The sequence below is a fragment of the Strix aluco genome, chromosome 5 (genome assembly GCF_031877795.1).
Source record: "Strix aluco isolate bStrAlu1 chromosome 5, bStrAlu1.hap1, whole genome shotgun sequence".
Taxonomy (NCBI): domain Eukaryota; kingdom Metazoa; phylum Chordata; class Aves; order Strigiformes; family Strigidae; genus Strix; species Strix aluco.
In genome coordinates this window covers 64255379-64275654 of record NC_133935.1, presented here as the reverse complement: position 1 = coordinate 64275654, position 20276 = coordinate 64255379, and the positions used below count along the sequence as shown (strand labels likewise).

The 20276-nt window shown below is 40.9% G+C and overlaps 1 protein-coding gene across 1 annotated transcript; it reads right to left on the bottom strand.

Annotated features, from left to right (window-relative positions):
- Positions 1-9556: 9556 nt before the first annotated feature.
- HYAL4 (hyaluronidase 4) lies at positions 9557-14115 on the bottom strand. The gene is given in 6 exon segments (XM_074825898.1): positions 9557-9928; positions 11071-11159; positions 13190-13322; positions 13324-13844; positions 13847-13980; positions 13982-14115. Coding segments are annotated over 6 exon segments (1383 nt in total).
- Positions 14116-20276: the final 6161 nt, after the last annotated feature.

Genomic DNA, 20276 nt, shown 5'->3' with positions numbered 1-20276 from the left:
TATCTGATGGCAACCAACAAGTAGCCCAGTAACTCACCTGCCAGTGCTTCACCCCACTGCAGAGCACATGCAGCCCTAGAGCCCAGAAGCCACATCTCACCCTCACCTTCCCCTTTCCTCCAGAGCTTTGCACTGTTCAGACATTCCATTTGGACACAGCTCGGATGCATGTCATGGCCATTCCTTTCCCTGCCCAGGAGATCACTGACATGTGGAGGGTGGCAATGTTGTGGGCCAGGGTGCAGGCAGCCCAGGGTGCAGGCAGCCCCAGAGAACGTGACCTGCTTGCAGCACTGCACCCAGGGCCTGACTCCACAGTGATGTTTGTCACTGCCCTTGCTGATCTGCCTTCAAATGCCACCACAGAGTACAGTCCCAGCACTACAAAGCTGAGAAGTGAATGTGTTCCTCTAAAACTCTGTCTGCCATCATTGCACAGGGCCAGTCATGCTGATAGTTCATTATGAAGCTCTAATATGTATTTAATGACACCAAATTTTGTGCAATGCCGGTTGGTATTTTAATATCCTTAATAATAGCACATATTAGTAGCATTATTACTTGCTTGTGTAACACTCCACCTTCACTGTGCTATGCCAGCAGTAACTAAAGTATGCACATTCTAGGAAATTCATCCACCTGAAGCTGATTTTTCTGACTAAAGCTTTAACTTCAGGGAAATGGGATGTGAGCTCAGTGTGGGAGTGGGTATAAGAGAGATTTCATGATCTTTTGGAGTTACAGACCAGCTTCCAATTTCTGCTAATGCAGAAATCAGTTTAAAAATAGATAATTCCACCTGGGCCATTTGTGTGCCTGCTGCTCCAGACCCAGCCAAGAACAGCAGACCCATTGCACAAGCCAAGATGCCAGGAGGTAGGAATCCAAGATGGGGAGATGCCAATGTACCATCTTTCAAACAGTCTTCTCCATCCATCCTCCACATGACTAAAAAATTATTAGCAAGAACAGATGAAATTAACAATATTTCTGGGTTACTAGATCAGTTTTGGGGTGTCTGATGAGAGCAGCTCACCAGCAGCCTCATATACGCAGACACTGGGGAAAAGTAGAAAACCAGGCCTAAGATTATTTTAGGTCTTCTGTTTGGCCTTGAATGTTCTGCGTTACCCAAAATACCATGCAATCATAGGCCTAATCTATCAAGTCAGAAAGATAAAAAGTTAGGACTACAGCCAACAGAAGCAAGAAGAAAGCTAAATTCTACAGCTTTCTACTGAAATTGGCCCCAGCCCCTGGGCAAATGCTGTAACTATTTATAGCAAATGCTACAAATGCTTTTGAGGCGATTACTCAAAAGGTGGTTGGCAGCACTTCTGATAGAAGCCTGTACTCGGATGGTGCTGTGGACCCTCAGTGGGGGCAGATGTTGGCCAGACTTGTGCTGAGTACTTGTCCAGGTTGGGTATTTGACTTTTGCTATCTTTTATATACTTGGTCCACACACTGAGCATCAATACCTTGACATCCTACACAGATCATCTTTTACTGGCACCACCCTTCTTCCTGTGCCTATTTAGGAATCTGGTTAGCATCAGAGAGCTGGTGCTAATTTTAGACACACTGTTATGCTAAGCAGGACCTGTGTTGTCTCATAGCAGCTCCCAGGATGACGTGTATGGGATATCAGTTCGACACAGTCACCTGGGCTCCTTCCTTTGGCTCCACATTGATAGCCAATCCTTTGCCTTTCCCTACCCATGTGCTGAGAGAAATGATTCCAGCACACAAGTCCCATATGGCTGTATTCCCATTTCTCCCCCTTTCACATCCTTCCTGGCTACTTCCCTCCCTGCCCCAAAAGCATGTGAGGCCATAGCAGCTGCTTTGAGAAGAACCTGTAACTGCTACCTGGGCAGCCACTAAAAAAGTTAAGACAATTTTCTTTGCAAAAAGGACCTACCAGAAAAGCCAGGGACTGAACTGCCAGTTGAATGTTTTTTTTCACATACTGACTGAAAGTTTTTCCTATTGATTGGCAATTAGCCTGTTCTAAAAGACTCAGGGTCAAATTCCCAGCTGGTGTAAATCAGAGAAGTGTCACTGAAGTCTCTGATTTATTTTCCAAATAGTTTAAAAATTCAGCAGGAGCTTTAAGCTGCCAATGTTATACATCAAACAGCTGGCTAAAATTCAGAAAGACAGCATATTTTCTGTAATGCTCTTTGACGTTAAGTATTCCTAATGGACCAGATATAATCAATATAAGTGCTAGAGCAAACATTTTGAAGGTTTAAAAAATCAAACAAACAAAAAACTGTGGACCTGAGCAACATAAGTTTTAGGAATAAGAGTTAAAATGTGGTATAAAATTTTGCATTTTGAGCCTTTGCTAGCCTTTACAGATGTATGTTAGTTATCATAATGAATAAAACTTAAGTTTTAAGAGTCCCACACTTCTCTTGGATGGAAGTTTGACACTCCTGTCAAAGTGAGTGGAAGGATTTTACTAGCTTTTGGTGGGAGTGGATTGCATCCCTTGTGAAGCCCAGTTCCCCAGCAGGTGTAGATATTGCCTATGTGCATAGCACAGTTGTTGCATTTTTGTTTCCTTTCTCTTTTCAGTTCTACTTTTCAAAACATTTAACGTGTTGCTGTTCCAGACAAAAGTTCTAATGAAACTAATGGCCTGGGATCTGAAAGGCCTTGGGAGAATTAGGCAAAAAAAGGCAAAGGAAGCTGCAGAATCTGCCTTTTATCTGGTAACAGACAAAAACTTTGTCTTAGGCGATAATAAACATTGCCTGGACTTGCTTCATAACTTCTGGGAAGTCTAATGTCAAGCCTGCCTCTAACATCTATATATTTTAGGAAACTTTTGTGAACCTGGTAATTCTGACTGCAATTTGTTTCCTTCAGTTGCCTAACGAAAGAGAACTGGTTTGGGGCTACTGTTCTTCAGTGTACACATCTTATTTCTGGACATGAGTACAGCCATACTAAGTTTTCTCCATCTGCTCCACATTGCTGTTCAAGCAAGCTGCTGCTACTGAAGTCTATATTGTATCAAGATAAGATCATGATGTATGTGATATAGGGTGGTGATATTTCATTTTACCAGACAGAAACTCTAATAACCATTTAGATAAAGGCAAGACTAGGCTGTAAATTACACATTTTTTTTATCCTGTATTTATTTAAAACATAACCAAAGTGTTTTCTGACTATAATAGAATCAGATCCTTTTTTATATTTAAATACAATAAATTACAATGCAGAATACAAAAATGTGTAAGGAAATGTGTGTTATTAAAATAAAAGCAATATACTCAGAAAGAGGAGAAAATTATTTTTATCACCTATAGAAATCCCCACTTCTTCCCTCCCAGCAATTACAAGTAAATTTTTGTATTCACGTTGCCTTAACTGAATGCTAGTTAAGTCTGTGTTGCTTTCTGATAAGGAGTGAATTTCTTGGTAGTAGAGGTGTGTAGTAGTCTTTATTTCAGAAAGCCAGTCTTTTAATCAAAGGACTTTTCCCTAAATGCTCAGCTGCCATCCCTTCTCCCACTCTCTGGAAGAAACAAGCCAGAGTCCTGTTTGTTTAAAGTAGATGGATCTGATAGATACAGCCATGATGACTAGGAAAGCCTTTGCCTTCAGTACTGTGATCGTTTCAATGACCTGTGCCTGAAGATTTGGAAAAAGGCTAGGCTTTTCTTTGCCAAAAGCAAATTCCCCACGTAGCAGGAAACTGCAGAGCTGCTCCAGCTCTAAACAAATCTTCAAAGAATCAGTGGTCAAGCCTTCGCTGACCACATCCAGTGAGGGTTAAAGAAAGAGCCACATTTTCTGCAGTCGCATCTAAGGTGTAACTGCAGCCAGACCCAGCAGATTTCAACATAATCTTGCTTGTCCGCTGAGACAGAAACTTTACAGAAACACGGATTTCAGGAAGAGCTAATAAGATCCTGCTTTCAAGAACTACTGTTTACCCAGAATCCTACCAGAAAATAGATTCATTGCCATCATTAAGGCATATGGTTATACTATCCTTGGAATAGCAGAGTGTTGACTTTCTGTTCAGGAGGCTTACCTTTACTTTAGAGAAGCATGGGCTGAATCTTGTTTGAATAAGGATCTGAAACATCTTTTTTGGATAGGATGGTGTTGTGACACTTCTGTCAAAACAAGGACATAACTTGAATCCAAATCTCCTGCTACATGTTAATAGGTGATTATCAGCTGTTTTAGTTCATACTGTATTCCTCCTTTCCCACTCTCTCAAAACATTTGTAGACAAAACACATACACAAATTCTCAAAGAATCAGAAGAACAGAAAAGTCTGTAACAACAGCTAATATCTCACTTTTAAATACTGAGAAAGCCAAGTGTAGCTGAGACTTCATTTTCTGTAGGGAGTTCGTAGGGTATACCAGTCTGTGAACAGTGATCTGAGTAAGGAATCCCGCTGGCTAAGTTCACATAGCAGAGGAAAGCCACAACACCTCTGAACATTTTTCAAAGACAGACCTGTTCAGAAATCCTGCATTAAAGTGGGAGCCCAGTAGAAAATTCAGGTACTAATTCAACAGGTTAGGATTCAAGATAAATAAATATTTAACTGTAATTCTGACATTTTCAGAAAATTACATAACCAAACTTTCACCAGTGGAGCACAAGGTGGAAGTATATGTAACAAGATACAAGAGATCTGTAATTTGTTCTACTATTCTCAATACAATGACAGTGATGATTAAATTATTCAATATAAGCATAAAATAATCTGTCATAACTGAGAGTACTAGGGCTCAGATAGGTAGTTACTCTTTAGTGCTGTCTACATGGAAATGAGAATAGAAACAAACTCCTAACTACTAATCTGACTCATTAAGTATATTTAGGAGCCATATTCCCATCAATTTCAGTACAGAATACAATTAAAAATGAATGTGCAATGCAATCTGTACAATGTTTAAAATGCTGTATTTAACAGTGATATTGCTGAGTTTAGCCATCATTTGAGGGAGTTATGCACCTGAATTATGCCAAGGCAAATCTATTTTGCACTTGACTGTCAAACTGATTTGCAGCAAAGCCCAAGCCTGGGATTAAGATCAACAGCCAGACATCTGGAACTGGTTGAGTGATAAAGAAAAATCCCTGTCTGTAAGACCAAGCAGCAGAAATGGGCAAGAAGGTGCAGCATTACCCTTCAGCTGCCTCAAGGCTAATGGGAGGAAAATAGTTTAGTACTGAATAAGTTAGGATGACTGGGACAAGGACTGCCTATACCAGATCAGAATTTCTGGTTTCATTTGAAACACTACTTTAACCTTGCTGTCACTTGGATCTGTACCTCCTAACCAGCTACACATGCAGATGGGGTTTGCCTGATTGGATCTAGATGAAGGAACAAGGCCACGAATTTTACTGCCACTTCATGGTATGACTACAACCAGGTGCCAGCTTCAAACATCTGTCCTTTACCAGGATGACAGTAAATAGAAGCAAAAAGAGAAGATATCTTTGTCAACATAAAGCCAGTGAGAAATGTGGTAAAATATGCCAATGCCAGAGAATTACTACAAATGGAAGTTCCAAATAACCTGAAATCCAGAATTAGTACCAGTTTTCCCATTTCAAAGTGACTCATAAAAGAGCCTAGGAGGGAGATCAGCAGGTAATAATGTCAGAGCAGTTTTCTGTTTGTCCTGTTCTCATTCACAGCTGAAAACCCATTTCAATAACCTTGTGGCTTCTGCTAAAAGACTAAATGTACTGAAAATTGTACATGGTTTCAATTATTAGTGAGATACATGCAGATATTTAGCTGACAATCTTTTGGCTAGGCAAAAGAACAGCTAAAGTTATTCTCATGCCTTATACCAATAACTGTTGTTAAATACCAAATCACATAGGATATTTATTGGTTACCTAAATGCTTAGTAGCTTATAAAAACCTTTAACAAATTAGATAATAAACTCTATTAGATGCTCTTTAGATATCTTTTGTATTTAGGTGCTTCTTCAAAATTTGTTTTTGCTTGTATTGCATGCCTTCTGATCTATTTTAGGAATGTTCTAGCATGGAAGACACACCTATCAAGGTCTCAAGACCCTTGTGGTGTAATTCCCTGGGAGGCACCCCAGCTTGATGCAAGGCCTACTGAAACCAAGGGAAGCTTACCATTGATTTCATATGGCTTTGGGTCAGACCATCAAAAGCACTGACTAAAATATTTCTGTGCTTATCATCTGTCCTCTGATTTTTATTTTCATATATTATTATTTTCACATGATATTACTAAGAAATGTTTAGCCTCATAAAACATGAAAGGGAGAATCACAATTTGTACTATAATAAGAGAAAATATGTTTATTATAATTAAAAGCATCCATTCTCAGGGATGTACAGAGATTAGTTCATTTTATCACTACCAGTTAGTAGGTATAATAACATAAATTGAACTTTAATCCTCTGCAGAGAAAAAGCCTACATCTAGAATAAGTTTTTCAACCATCATTTTTATTATGACATACTGCATTACATTCTACATACCACATGCAACAGTTTTAACCATGCAGCTGCTGAGAGTCCAGGTGCAGATTTTCAGGCCTGTTTAGGTGTCTAACTGCTACTGAAATCTGTAAAATAATTTAGTCCCCATAATGCTCAGTTTTGGCATACCTAAATCTTAAGGGTATGGACACTGAGAGGAACCCACAGTCTGAAGTTTAAGCAGTTTGATTCTTTATGGGAAGCTCCATGACAGTTAGATCCCAGGAAAGACATTTGCAAATACCAGCACATCAGTCGAGGATTGCAAAATATAGTCAACAGGAAACACAAAGAAAAGAAAACAGAAATCCAAAAAGTCATAAAACTGGAAATCAGAAGTGCTCCTCACAGAAGAGAACAAAGTGGTTTGATCTTAGAGGTGCAGCTAATACAAATTTATACCAGATCTCACAATGCCTGAGTGTCCAGCCTCGAAAGGAGAGGGATGTTAGCAGAGGAGTCAGAAGGAACACCTGGCTCATCTTTCCCCATGAAAACAGACTGTGTATGCGGGGTACCCTGATGTGGGGTTGACCTGCTCTGGTTGGGAAGTATCTCCTCACTGTACTGTCCTGCAGGTTATTGCTGCCGATCTTGGCTACTTGAACCTCACAGAATCATTTGGCCTGCCAATACTGCTGAGAGAGATGCCATCTCCAACAACAGCTGCCCAAGGGCTACTTACCTCAAAACCAGCTAAACCCCACTGCACCTGAATTGGTCCTCAGGTGGTGCCCTTCCCCCTGGCGGGTTAGCTTCTAATTTAGTTGTCTCACTTCAGTGAATATATTGGGTGGGAGAAATCTGGGCCTGTGTACCCGGATGCATGTTTGGATACCAAGGAATATCATAACATTTATATAAAAAGCATTAATGTATTACACACAGTTGCTAATTTAACACATTCACAGAAGAGATTTAAATTTGATTTTATAAAACACTTTCTCTTTCTCATTGTTTAGTTGCTATGAGCAGTAGGATATGACCTTAATGAAGACAGCAACAAGAGTCAAAGCTAACATCTGATCCAATGCTGCTCAGAAAACACTGACATTTTGTTTCCAATTAGTATGTACTTCAGTCCTACAGCACAAGCAGAATATCAAATGAATCATTTTTACACCTTTTCCTTAAAAAATCCACCACAATCAGCACTTTGATTTTAACAAACTGCATTTTTCTGAGAAAACTGTTCCATAAAAAAAAAAAATCAATCAAAATATCTCTAGTTTTCTTCACTATAAAAATACGCTTTAGAAGATTTTTAGTGGATCTCCTGCATTTATTTTTTTAAAAAAATAGCCTGCATTTCATTTATATTTTGTTCTTTTAAAGAAGGATCATTCTAAACCCAGTTTATTTCTTATTGATTGGCTGTGGTTTAGTCACAGTCTCCCCTAACTTAAATGGAATTTAAAATATTTCTTTCTACAATGAAATTCTGTCATAAAAATTAATGAAAGTTCTTCTCACTTGCCTTCAAGAGCTCTATTAACATAGTGTTTGTTCACCTTACAATTGTTTGTTTAACATAGTTATTATGGCAATAACTCACTGAGGTTAGATATGAGGATAATAGCATATGTTTGAAGAATGAAAAGCTGCTAAGAGGTGCAAAATCACAAAGGTCTAAGCCTGATGGGATCGTTAAGGTTCTGGTACAAAAGGAATAATGGAGGCCAGTGGGAGTTGGATAGTATGTTTCAAATGTTTGCCTCAGTCAAATAGAAAGAAAACAGAGAACTCAGCATAGGTCTCAGAGATTCCTTATGGCTATTTGTGTATTCTTTTTCCAGCTATAGAGGATCTAATATAAAAACACAATTATTTCACATGTATGTTATATGTGTGCATATGCATCTTTTCATGTATATTATTAATAACCAAATAGTTTGTAATTGTTTCATTCAAGTAAATTCTCTTTCAAGAATACTTAACCCCTGGGAAGCTGGGAAGCTGAGAAGCTGGAGGTTCAAAGAGTGCCTGGAGCCATGCCAGTTATGCTTTCTGCTTATGGTCATCTCTAGAACATTCTTGTCCCTGATGACAGGAAGAAGAGCCCCGGGAGCTTTTCTACCCCCTCCAGAGGACAGATCTTACAATGGCATTTGGGGCATAAATAAGTTTCTTGTCAAAGATGGTAAACTTGCCTGATCCTTGTTGATTGCATCTCTATAATAGCCATGAGGTGCTTTCATTAGCTTTAAATTTAAAAGTCGTTGGAATATTATGATAGATTTGGGATGGAAATAGACCTGGCTGAGATGAGTTGCTGCTCCCAGCATTACTTATTAATTTTATTTTGAATTGTCATGGCATTAAAAAAACACAGGGAGACCCTTTGGTGTTGGATTACAATATATACATTCTTTCTCATTAAATATACTAATCAGCAGATTGTGGCTTGTCTTTTTCTTCCTGATCTCCTGACTCTTTTATTCCTTTCTACCTCATGGGGGGCTCAAAGTATGAACTTCTCCATCACATGGGACGTGAAAGAGGAAAACGGGCGCTTGAATTCACTCAAATGGAAAAGAAACTAGAAACCTCCTCTCATCTTTAATTTTCTGGGAGGATGCTCTATCCAGTATGCCATCCAGTATGAGGCAGATATGGGTAGACTTTTTCTCTCTTTGCAAAGGGAGAAAGCGAACCTCACACTATTTTTTTCAGTAGTAGCAGGCTTCTGCTGTCCTGGTTGTGGCTGTCAGATGGGCAAAAACCTGGCTTCTAGCCTCCTAAGCAGCCTAATCTCAGAAGATGGGATTGAGGGCCAGACATATTCCTATGACTTGTATGGTTTTGACTCAGCCTTCAAGATGCCCCATCCTCTCCATGCCTTACAGGCATTAAAGTTTGGGGTACAGCTGCAGGGTTTGGATTACGTCTGGGACCATGACATGTCCAGTCCCCAGATGCAGAACATGTGAGACTTTTTGTTGGATCCACTCTACCATCCCTCTTGACTGACTGAAACCAGCTATTTGACTAAGCAGTAGTTAGAGAAGACTCATCAAAGGCAAAGGAAGCAGTCAGATTGCTGCAAATCTCCTGGGTGAGACAGAGCCTGCAGAGTTCACTGGATGGTCATCAGCAAGTTTAACTTTGCCACAATCAGTTCCTTCATAACCCTGTTAACAATGTCAGACAAGTGTCTCTGCCATTATTTCCAGATGTTCATTTGATGCTTTTCCTCTCCCAATAAACTCTTGGTCCTCCAAGGCATCTATCCAGAAGCTCTTAGGCTTCAAATGTAGATCTGTCAAGGCTCTCCAGGTTCTTTGCACATGTCATCCATTATCCTGACAAAGATGCCTGCTGCACACCTCAGCTGCTGCTGTGACATTGATAATGTAGGGCCTTAATTCAGAATCAGCAAATTCTTGCACTTCTGTGCAGTTGCCCTGTTAATGGGAGAAAAGAAATTTTAGCTCAGGTGAAACTAACCTCTCTATTTTTTCCTTTTACCTCATGAAAAATATGCAATATGTAAGCAGCCTGCATTAATGAATTCATTCAGGATAACTTAAATTTGACTAATTTAAAGGATTATTAGCAAGTTTTAAACAGAAAATATAACCCAATTAAGGCACAAAGAGTTTTAACAACTTGTACTCCCCAGAAAACACCACAGTCTGTAGATCTACAAAGAAGCCATGATGTACGCTAGAAACGCAGGTGATGACAGCGTGGTTGTGTGACAAGACTGTGGGGGTCTAGAGCTGATGGAGATGCTCCAGGGCTTGCCTTTGTCACTTGACCGAGTTGGAAGGAAGTTCACCCTGCTGTTCACATTGACTCTGACAGAAACCACAGCCGAATACTTACAAAAATTGGCTGAAGTAATTGAATTTGCTGGGGACAACTGAACACTTATTTCAGCCATTCATTCTCATGCTGGCTGTGTTTTCTATACTGTCTGCCAGGAGAAAGACAGCCCAGAACACTCATTTCACAGAGCTTTAAGGACAAAGTCTTTTCTCATGACAAAGTTTGATGTGCGGCTTTCTGAAAGTTCCAGGACATGACAGAACCTCAGAAATCAATCTTTGATTGTAATGTGACTAGGTCTGATATCACATAATACAAAGCCTCTCCATTTGCTCTCAACAGCCTGCTTCATTTTGCTTGCCTACACAGAGACACAAATAGAGTTCCCATAACCTGACAAATTGCTGGGCACCATGGGTACACCCAATCTGGCCTGACTGATGTGCTCATCAGGCTCTAGATGCTTTCCTAGTGTTTTATTCAGCTGGAAAGGAATCTGACCAGGATGATAACTATTGAGGAACTGTCTTCCAAAATGACTGGTGTTAGCCATTGGCTTCCTTCCTTACCACTGGTTGCCTGTAAGTCTCACAGGATCTTGCTGAGCCAGGAAGAATTGACCATATTCCATCATCCTGACTGGGGACAGCAAAGACTGGTTAAGCAGTCAGCTCTGCTGGTATTGAGTACTCAGGACTGGTGCAGTCAGACAGTGTCTATTAATAGGGTAAAATGAGGATTTTACACATTGCATTTAAATCAGGCACAGGCTTACCTTTGAAGAAGTTAAATTCATATCTCACCAAATAACAATGCTTGCAGTTCCCTGGCCACTCTCTCCAATAACGTTAATAAGATCTTGTTATATTGAAAAGAGTAAAGACATCACTGTCAGGCTAATTCAGCATTTTGCAACATTTCTAAAGTAATCCAATGGTTTGTTATGTAGTCTGGCCCTCAGACTACATTTTCTTTTCATTCTGGTCCCTATGAACTATATTTTATTGTGGCTAAAGGTTTGCTGTCAAGAGTACAAAGACTATTAAACAAAAGTTACCACGTTAGGTACTGCGTGAGATGTTGGTAATAAGCAAGTGAACAAACACTGGGAAAAAATGCATTTTAATTTACTTTGAAGCAAAATTTAATTATAGGTATTTTAAATCTCATCAATTACTAGAAGCAACTAAAATCTTTTCATTAAAGTGGGATTTTTAACACGAAAATTCCCCAGAGCATTCCCTCAGTTCTGTTTTTGTTGATAAGGGGAAGGAGAGAGCCATTCTGCTATGTCAATCAGCTGTTTTCCACTCCCTCTCCTATTTGAAAGCTGTGATTCCAAAGACATGCATTGTTCTAGCTGCTTTCCCTAGGAGCTCAGTCAGATTCTTATAAAAATGTTAGAAAAAGTGACTGTAAATAGGCACACACTATACGAGGCAGAATGTTGGCATTGTGCAACCTTAAATGAAAGAGAAAATGCAACACTTGGCAAACCTTAAGAATGTCAGTTTCAACTTTCATGCTCTTTCTAGGTTTGTTTCAGAGAGATGTCTTTCACTGTACCTTTTCCTCACATCACAAGACTGTAAGGAGAGAGTATTTGGTCCTTGGATGTTTATCCTTAATTTGAGCAGTGATTAAGGATCAGCAACAAGTGAATTATTATGCCACAAGCACTGAAGATGAAAGACCATTGATATGCAAGTAACTCCCTAGACAACATAATCGATCTAAGGGAGATTGAGGGCCACAGCACATCAAGAATCAATGTAGAAAAACTTCACAAGAATTAGTTGCCTGAAGGGGAAAAGAGGCAGAAACTGGGCATAAAATGGCAAAGGGAATGCACACCAGCTTGCAGCAGTTACTGATGTCCACCTATGCTCTTGCAAAGCTAAGGAAGGGCAATCTGGATAAAACCACCAAAGCAGGTGTCTGCACCTCCTTTAATGCCTAAGAATAGGCATTTGCCTTCAAGATGGAGAGAAGTGCAGCTCCTTACTGGGAAGTGTAGTGAGTGATGGCAGTGCTAGGGGAGTAGTGGGACCTAATAAGAGAGAGAGCTCCTTCCCAGACAAGGTGCCAGCTTCAGACTCTATACCTGGGCTGAAAGACTAAACATAGACTTTAATAAGTGAATGCAGCTCACTTGCTAAACTCTGAAACAGAAATTGAGACCTGCTGGTCGTGCAGTCACTGTCTACAAGGGAGAATGAAGCCAGGGTTGTGACAGATAAGTTATGTTGCTTTTTCACAGGAAACCTACTGTCTTCATCCAGTTTCTGTGAGGATGTCCAAAGTCACATAAAGAAGGACTAGGGTAAGACACTTATCTTGAAAATACTTCTCTGTGTGTGTGTTCAGCTGATGCGAACAGTACTCCTCAGTTCTGGTGCACCTTTTGCTTGCTCCAAGGGAGGTATAGGACTAAATTAAATGTTTTTGAGATGGATGCATGCAGAAAGACCACTGGTTTCAATTTCCGATTCTGAGGTAACACAGAGCATGTTGCTAACATCTCTGCCTCAGTTTCCCTTCTATAGAAGGGGCAGCTATGTGGGGATTAGTTAGTGATTGCATACCTAAGCAGAAGAAAGTACATCAGGGAGGACTAATGTATTAACTGCCTCCTATGTACTACCTCAAATTGCTGAAATGCTTTTAATCCATTCAAATGCATGTTGGAGTATAGCTTAGTGATGAATTAAGGCAAAAAAACAAGTATTTGAGGCTGCCTTTTTTCTTCAGAACATTGAGCTCTTTAAAGCATGTGGACAATTAACATGAACCAGGAGAGTTGGCCAAGTAGGAGGTTTTCCATCCTGATGCACCATCTGCAAGAATGGTTAAAGCATAAATGCAGCCCACATTGTTCCAGCAAAAGCTTACCATAGAGAGAAATAGTAAAGGTTCATCTCTATAACCTAGTCAAGTATACACAAATATGGGCAAATAATCTTAGGATGTCATGGAAGAAATCCTTATGGATTCATTCAACCTAAACTGAGAAAAGTGCAAAATGTTTTTGACTGTTTCCAAGGGGTTTCTTAATGCCAGTGGGAGGATACAGGGCTACACGGATATCCCAGAGGCAGGAAAGATCATTGTTCCTCAAAGCTTCACTTTTGGGGCAGGAACCAGTGTAGTTCTGATCACAGAAATTGTAATTATGACAGTCAGGGTATAAATAGTATCCCCACAGGCCCTTTGGTCTGCTTTTCATTCCTAATGCAATTGTTTCCTTCATAAAAGCTTTTGCACTTTCTTCAAAGGAAACTCTGGGTAAATGTTCAATATCATTTACTGAAATATTCCCTTCCATTTCAGTTATGAGTTTTCTGGACTTTCTTCTGTAGACATCTTTTGCATCCCAGTTGTGGTCCCACTGAGGTCTCCAGTGTTCCCAGGCTATGAGAGCTAACCCACTGAAGTCCTCACCTAGGATGTAATAGTTAATGTCATAGCCATATTTTTCCAGATGAGTTTGCAAACTGAAGTTCTAGGGTAGACCACCATTAACAAGGACTTCCTGTGATGTGTACCAGGATAATAGCTGAGCCTATTAAAATAAAACATGGTCACATTGTGCCCTCTTACTTTAGCTAATGGGCTTCCAATCATATGGAACATTTTCAGGTCCAGTACAGTGCCGTACCTCTCAAGGATCACAGGTCTGTCAGTCATTCCAGGTGGCTATGAAAGCCTTCCTCTCCCAAACTGGTGTTTGGGCTGGTTTCATAGCAAGGGGAGTCCAGATGAGTTCTATGTGCAGCCATGCCAGGGGCTGAAAGGTGAACAATGCATAACAGTGTCCCATTTTCAGGCAGTACTTTCACAATTAAGAGAAAACATTAGGCAGCTCTCCCAGTCTGTCTGCAGAATGTAACAGAAGAGGAATTAGCACTTATTTCATGTATAGCTATATGAATTGGTATCAACCACTTCTAAGGCATCTATCATGCTAACACTGAAGAAACAAAGTCGGCACAATCTAACCAAAAGGCAGGAGGAAAATTCCCAGCTGAAGTAAATCAGTGGAAGTCTGTGGAAGTCAGCGTAACCACAGTTTCTTGTCTCATCAATCCAGGCCTGACTGAAATCACCAAGGATGTTCCCATCACTTCAGTGGGCCCCAGGGTGTCTTAGTGGCTGTGGCTGTTGCAGTTGGAAAGGTTGATGAAGAAATGGTTTCCTTACTCTCAAGCTTTCTCAATAATAACAGAGGTAACTATAAAATCCAACCTTGGCTTTTATCACCATCGTCACAGCTTCATGAACATCCCTGACCTGTCTAGTACAGTGCCAGCCAGAGATAGTCCAAATAGCTCTAAACAAGCACATGTATTTCACTGTCATTGTGCAGTACCATAAAGGGATACAAGTTCAAACCCCTGACAGCAATAAAGCAGATCCATGAAAGCTTGCTCTGAACTATTTATTAGACTGGCTGCACTATCACATAGTGCTAGCGCCTTCCAGACCAGCTTCAATAGTTCTGCACAGCACTGTATTGTGCAACGTGGACTTTGATGCTAAGGCCTGTGGCCACTGCTATGAGCAAAATCATTAGTTACAAGGTCCCTGCCGATTATGTGTGTATTAAGCAGAAAAGAAACAAGATATACAGCAAAACCTACATACTTATATGTAAGAGAGAGAGTCTTAACCATCTTCCAACTTCAGGCTGCCCCCTGCATTCAAAACCCTGGGGAAATCCCACACAGCTGTACGATCAACCATCAGGGATGGTCATGGATTTGTATTTGAGTCCTACTTGTTCTTCTTCCTCAGTTCTTGCTTATTTATCTCTCCTGGGATTGTGACCTGCTGGAGATGAGGATCATGGGTGTCATACGGGCAGCCAGACCGTTACATATACTAATGGGAATAGCGCATCTATGTTATCCTTCCTCTCTCTCAAAACAGAATGGTCAAGAATATCTATGCACCTGAGGTACTTTTATGGACCTCCCCACTCCCCCATTTCTTTGCTATTTTAGGGTAGGACTAGCATGGCCTAATTTCAAGTACATGCAGTAAAAAAATCAACATCCAAGGTAGCCAATCTAGGTACTTTTAATAAGACATGGATGCTTTTAGGATACAGTAATCTGATAGTTTGAGACACCAGAGTACTCTGAAGTGTCCAAGATGTGCCCATTCCTCCTGCTGACCAGGCAGGCAGTCCGCAGGACCAATGCAGTATGGTGTAGACACTAGAGAACTCAACATTTCATCAGAGAAATCTCACCCCATCAGACTCACAATACTTTGTGTTTAGTGAAGAGGAGGCCCAGGTTTTCAGAACTACTATCCACATATCCATAAGTTCCATATTGGCATTAATGGGCCTTTTAGAAAATGGTGTTAATGAAAATTAGCCTGATTTGCTGAATATCTCTCAGAAAGCATATACCATACCAAGAAATCAAACTCAGCAAAACCACTCAGGGCTTGTCAGCATTAGTGGCCAAAGTGAATTTTCTCACTAGAAGACTGTACAGCTGAAGCTGGAAGATGGTCGACTTGCTCTTGTGAGGAGACCACCAAGGAAAGGACCAGCTTTAGAGTCAGGCTTGCTGCCCCGTTGCCCCAGAGAGATGGAGAGAAGGGACAGGACACTCCTTCCAGCTCAGCAGCTCTGCCCCTGACACGAGCCCTGCCTGTGATCAGCATGTGCTTTCCAGGAGGGCTGCAGGGAGGCTGCAGCAGTGGTGCCCAGCAGTTTGCTCTGCTTTGCTGACAACCAACTGGAAAATGCAGAGACCTTGCTGTGCTGGAGGATCATCACTGAGCACTGCTCTTGCAGTTCACAGAGAATCAGAGTTGTAAGAAAATCCTGCCAGAGGGCAGCAAATCCCTACATCTTTATTTTTATTTTTTATATTGCAGAATGTGATTTTAAATTGTGGCATGTTGTGTTCCCCCTGTGAGAGCTGTACCACCATCCTGCCTCTCTGCTCCTGTGCCTGTCACAGTCTGGTACAGGGAGGTGTCACTCGCTGGGCTGGGCACATCCCTCGGGTGACTTACCCCAGGTTTCAGGGAGCACTTCCCACACAGGACCTATGTTACTTGGCACAAGCATGACAGTGGCATGCACCTCTGGCCACCCATGCCCTGGGGCACCTCACGGTATCGAACCCTGGGGCAGGCAGGGCCAGCACTGTCCGTCTAAGTCTGTACCAAAATCCATGGGTCTTGCCAGATGCTGCTCTCACTGGGGTCTGCCTGCTGGTGAGAAATGGTGTGAAGAAGGTGAGAAGCTCATCACTGCCATGGATCTGCGTGTCCCTCCTCAGGCAGGGCTGGGGTGTAATTAGCCCTACGCTTTACTGCATACTGGATATACTGATTTGCTGCACCAAGGCCCTCTGATCTGACACATGGAAAAGGCAGTATCAGCAAGCTGAAAATAGTAATAATAATAATAACAACTACTAACAATATCAACAACAACAATAATATCACTATAGGTTATTGATGACTGCAGGGAAGTGGCAGACCACCCTGCCCCCTGAGAAAAACTTGTCATGGGGGACTTAACGCAGAAAGGTATTTGTAGTTGCTCTATTGTTAAGGAGGAAACAGTTACCATTTTATATTCTGTGTGAGGGCAAATCACTAAGGTTTCCTGACTTCTGATTTTATTCTATTTGATGTATTTAGCCACCACACAAACACAAACATGCTCCAAGTGGGAACAGGCTCTGAAGTCACTTATTTGCAGTGTGAAGAAAGGATGTCCTGTGCCCAAGCTCTGCTCAATATTTTTCCCTTTCCTCAGGTTTTTCAAATTTGCTTTCCGTTGTGCAGGATTGTACTATGCTAAAAAAATCTCCCCCTCTTTTTGCTAGGTATTTCTTTCATTTGTACCTGTCATAGTTGACAAAAACCAGAATGGATGTATTTAGTTATACCCCTCTCGCTAATTATATATTTCACTGTAAACCAAGGCAACAGGGAGACAGCCCATCTTGGTGTCCAGCTGACAGCGAAAATGCACAGTGGGCAGCAGTTCCCCACAGAGAGAAAGTAGAAACTATCTTTATTAGACAGCAAACAACTCGAGCTAAGACTAAGCAAAATCAGCTTAAAACAGGTAGTTCTGAATTGAATAAACATAGAGAGAAGTACCTGAACCAGATCACAGGATACTGCTGAAACAAATAGCTGGCTAAATTATAAGAACATGACTAAGCATTTACCAGATGGTATAAACCCTGTCTCCCTCTCCCCCAAATAATCTAGAGCTGAGGAACGCACTTTCAAGCTTTGTCATTTATCTTGTAACAAAAATCCTACTCCAGTGACGTTACACTAGTCATATCAAAGGATTAGAAAAATTACAAATGATGAATAAAGACAATGATCTTTTCTCCTTTCTGGTTAACATTGTTACAACAGTATGACACTGATGCAGCACAACCTTGATGGGCTTAAACCAGGCTGTCTCAACAGGCAAGCCGATCGCTAGATACCCTTATCAAAGACATGCATGGTTTTTGAAACAAGAATTTTCACACCCACAGAGATCCAATAAAATCCCTGGATTTTTACAGAATAATCCTTTTGTTGACTTTTTATCAGCAAAGCTAAAGCTGATACACATGGAAGTCTGATGGGCTGGAACAAGTTTTGTCCGGTTGCAGTCATGCTGTTAGCAGCGAATCTTGCTCTTTGTGCCAGATCTAGATTTGGAGGCAATATGGTTGGAGTCTGGTGACAGAGAAGACCCTGAGAGCCACAGGGCTTGCAGAAGCCTCAGGGAGGACAGTATGGGAGTATGTATTGTTGCTGTCCTTTACCTTTACCTTCCCTCACATAGATGGAGGCTTATTAGACCAGGGCATCTTTTCATGATTTGCCTCAATGAGATTCTGCAGAGTATCTCTCTTATGTTAGTAAATACAGGGGACTGAATATGCAGCATGATGAATAATAAAAATGGAGCAGGACATCACCTCACAATTATCTGACTGACCCAGTGACATTGAGGGCTTATTATAGTCAAGATTCAAACCCCTTTAATACAGTGCTTCACTGATACTGATGAAGGTGCTAGGAATCCCGCGCATCATGAACTGCCAAGGAACATTTCAAATTTAGGGCAGGGCACCCTCAAAATGCTAGAAATTAAAGCATGAAATTGGTGCAGCAGAGCTATTTCACATAGCACCTGGAAGGAATAAACTGAATAAAGCATCAAAAGATATAATTCAGAGTTTTAACACACATATGGCAGGTTGGAAGGCAGGTACTGATAGCAATTTTGTAGTAAAATTTAACTTATTATGATGAAAAATTCAGACTGCTGAACAGAGGAGAGCAGATTTTAGCAGATGAGCTACAAGTCTGTGTGGAGTTAATCAGGACAGTCATCTGGCATCTATAATCTCAGCTCCTTTTGTCATCATAATGGACTTTTCTTATTTTGTATGTGAGAACACTTGCATTCTAGTGGCCCACTAGATAGCTGGACTCCTGAATATGGAAAATGAAGAAAATTGATCAAGTGTCCTTACGCTATTTACTTCTCCTCTACTTCATGCTGCATAGATGTCTCTCATCTGTAGACAATTACACCTGACAGTGGTCCAGCCTGGAAAATTGGGCTCATGCTTAGTCCTAGCAAAAAGGTGGTTTGATGGGTTGATTTAATGGTCCACAGAAACATCCATAAAATCAGTCTTTATGCTTAACTTGTACTTCCTTGATGCTTTTGATGCCAGTGACTGGGTCATTTTCTGGCTTACATTGAAATAATCACAAAGCTTCTTTGACCTATGTCCAGCCTGAGAAGGTTCTCAGTGTTCCATACCACAATTTTCCCCTTTTTAAGCTTAAAGGTTTTACAGTACCCTCCTTTTCCAAAGAGGGTAGCCTTTGCACTAGGAGCTATATTTTGGATGCTTATACCATAGAATCAACATAATGGCCTGAATCCTGGAATAGCATGAGTGGTCCACATTGCTACCACATTGTCTACATGTGATAGCATATTAGAAAATTAAATGAATTATACCATGTGCAAAGCAAGAAGATTCACATTCTTTGAGGGTATGTCAGCCTCAAGATATGAAGACTGCATTCTGGAGTGGGTTTAAACTGACTCCCAGGATACCCAGGTTTCCTGCCACACTGCTCATTTACCTGTAGTTCAAAATACCCGCACTGCAAAGAGCCATGTTTGGGATGTGCTTAGAGGACCACAATACAGTGCAACCAGCCACCTGACTTCAGGCTGCATTAGAAAAGAGTTGGAGTCCATTTTAAGGCATCAGAATTACTTGGGCTCCCCTTCTCCAGGGAGCTCCTGAGCACATGGTGCATCTATCCAGCATAGATGGAGCACATTTTTGGACCAGAAAGGACTTCATGGCATGCCATTACCACCCTTTTCTTCCTGAATTTCTGAGGCTGAAGGAAAAAACAAACACCAACAGATTAGTGCTGACTAGCTTCTATTCTTCATAGCATTTTAAATTGCATTGAACTGATTCTTTTAAGAAGTAGCTTTCCTCTCTGTCCACTTTCCTGATTCAATTGTATGGTAAATCCTAACTGAAAACTGAATAAGTGATATTTGATATTCTGAGCATATTCTTCTCACAGAAATTAAACAAAAGTTTAGCCCTGCACAATAGAAAGGAGCTGACTCTCCTCCCACTAACTTTACTGGGAGTCCAGCAGAGTTACTTTGTGTTTGCACTAGGGTAAGATTGTGCCCCCAAACTGTGCAGAACAAACACCCCCACGCACACTGGAGTGATTACAGCTTGCACCCAGCACCAGCAGATTCGGGTGACATTCCTTTCTTCCTACTCCTACAGAACTTCTGTAACACAACAACAAAAAAGAATTTGATTTCACCCCCCCACCAGCTGAGTAATACATTAGAACTAAATGTTATTGTTGGAGGAAATACAACAATTCAGTGTTGTCAGTCTAAGGGATTATTGCAATTATTTTAAGCCA